The sequence below is a fragment of the Pediculus humanus genome, genomic scaffold (genome assembly GCF_000006295.1).
Source record: "Pediculus humanus corporis 1103172107488 genomic scaffold, whole genome shotgun sequence".
Lineage (NCBI taxonomy): Eukaryota > Metazoa > Arthropoda > Insecta > Psocodea > Pediculidae > Pediculus > Pediculus humanus.
In genome coordinates, this window is record NW_002987105.1 from 698,754 (window position 1) to 700,108 (window position 1,355).

Sequence of the window (1,355 nt, forward strand, 5' to 3'; positions counted from 1 at the left end):
AAACTTTGTTTGTTTACAAACCCGTGGTTAACCGAGGGTTTGGAAAGGAAGGAAAAAAAAAAGGTTATGAATCAAATAAAAAAGAAACGGGGTTCGTGTGTGTGTTTGTGTGTGTGTGCGTACTGCAAAACACAAGCAGACGATACAAAATTCAAAATATTTTTACTTTTTTGTTGTTGTTAATACGAATCGTCCGAGTTGTGACAAGGATAATAAGCTTATAAGAATGAATCGGTATTTTATTAGCTTAGTCATTTTTCAAAAGTGATTTGACACGTTCAAAAAAAAAAAAAAAGAAAAATGCCCGACGATATATTGATTTTTAAACAGTTAAGGAAACCTTTAACTTTTTTTTTTATTATAAATCGTCGTGGTTTTTGTTCTTCGCGAAAAAGGTTTTCTCAAAAAAAATTATGTTGGCACCATTGATATAAAGTAAACGCGTGCGATAATTAAATAAATTTACCTTTTGAGGATTTCACTTATTTCAAGATGATAATCCTTTCAAAAAAAAATTACGTAACGGATTATTATTATTATTATTATTATTATTATTATTATTTAAAAACTTCCTTTTTTTCGATTAAGATTCCACCGTTAATTTTATTATTATTTATTATAACACTTTTAAAAAAGAGTGTAATAAATTAAATTTTTTGTAGAAACGTTTCAGGTAGAAAAAGAAAAGAAGGGAAAAAAATTCCCTTTCCTCCTTCCCCCCGAGAGTGAAAAAAAAAATAAAATGGTGACTTACCTTCCGGTTTTGGTTATTATCATTTCCGTACCCAAATCGTGAAATTTGTCCCATAGGTCTTTGGTTTCCAAATGACAATCGACCATCAATAATTCTTGACAATTACACCTAATTTTAACTTTAGCTCCGGCTCCAGCTTTTTCATCTCCAGAATCCGGAGTATCTCTTCCTCTTTCTTCTCCCTGTTCGGAACTTGTGTCCGAACCGTTACGAACGGGAGATGATCTATCGGAAGTTTTATTGACGCGATTATTTTTTTTAACAACAACGGCAACGTTTTCACTATCGGAACACTCTTCAACGTCAACTTCAACTTCTTCTTCGTCCTCTTGTTCGTTATCGGAATATTCGCCCAAATTACGATTGTTTGATTGTTGTTGCGGTTGTTGCTGATGTTCGACATTCTGTTGTACCCTATCGCTGTTGATTGTTTCCTCGTAATCATCACCTCGACGATGTTTGTTCGTTTGTAGCCGTTCTATACGTGTAAAATAATTTTAAAAAATTAAATAAAAAATCAATAAATCATTAATTAAAAAAAAAAAAAATCTTTACAAGGTTTCATAACTTAAAAATTATTATTATTATTATTATTATTATT

At 30.8% G+C, this 1,355-nt stretch overlaps 1 protein-coding gene across 1 annotated transcript in view; it reads right to left on the reverse strand.

Annotated features, from left to right (window-relative positions):
- Positions 1–750: 750 nt before the first annotated feature.
- Phum_PHUM147980 (t-box transcription factor tbx20, putative) overlaps positions 751–1,355 on the reverse strand; it is a gene marked incomplete at both ends in the record, with an annotated part of 1,162 nt that continues 557 nt past the window's right edge. Inside the window, one exon of the mRNA XM_002424667.1 lies at positions 751–1,188. Within this exon, the coding sequence (XP_002424712.1) occupies positions 751–1,188 (438 nt within the window). The remainder of the gene's footprint in view (positions 1,189–1,355) is intronic.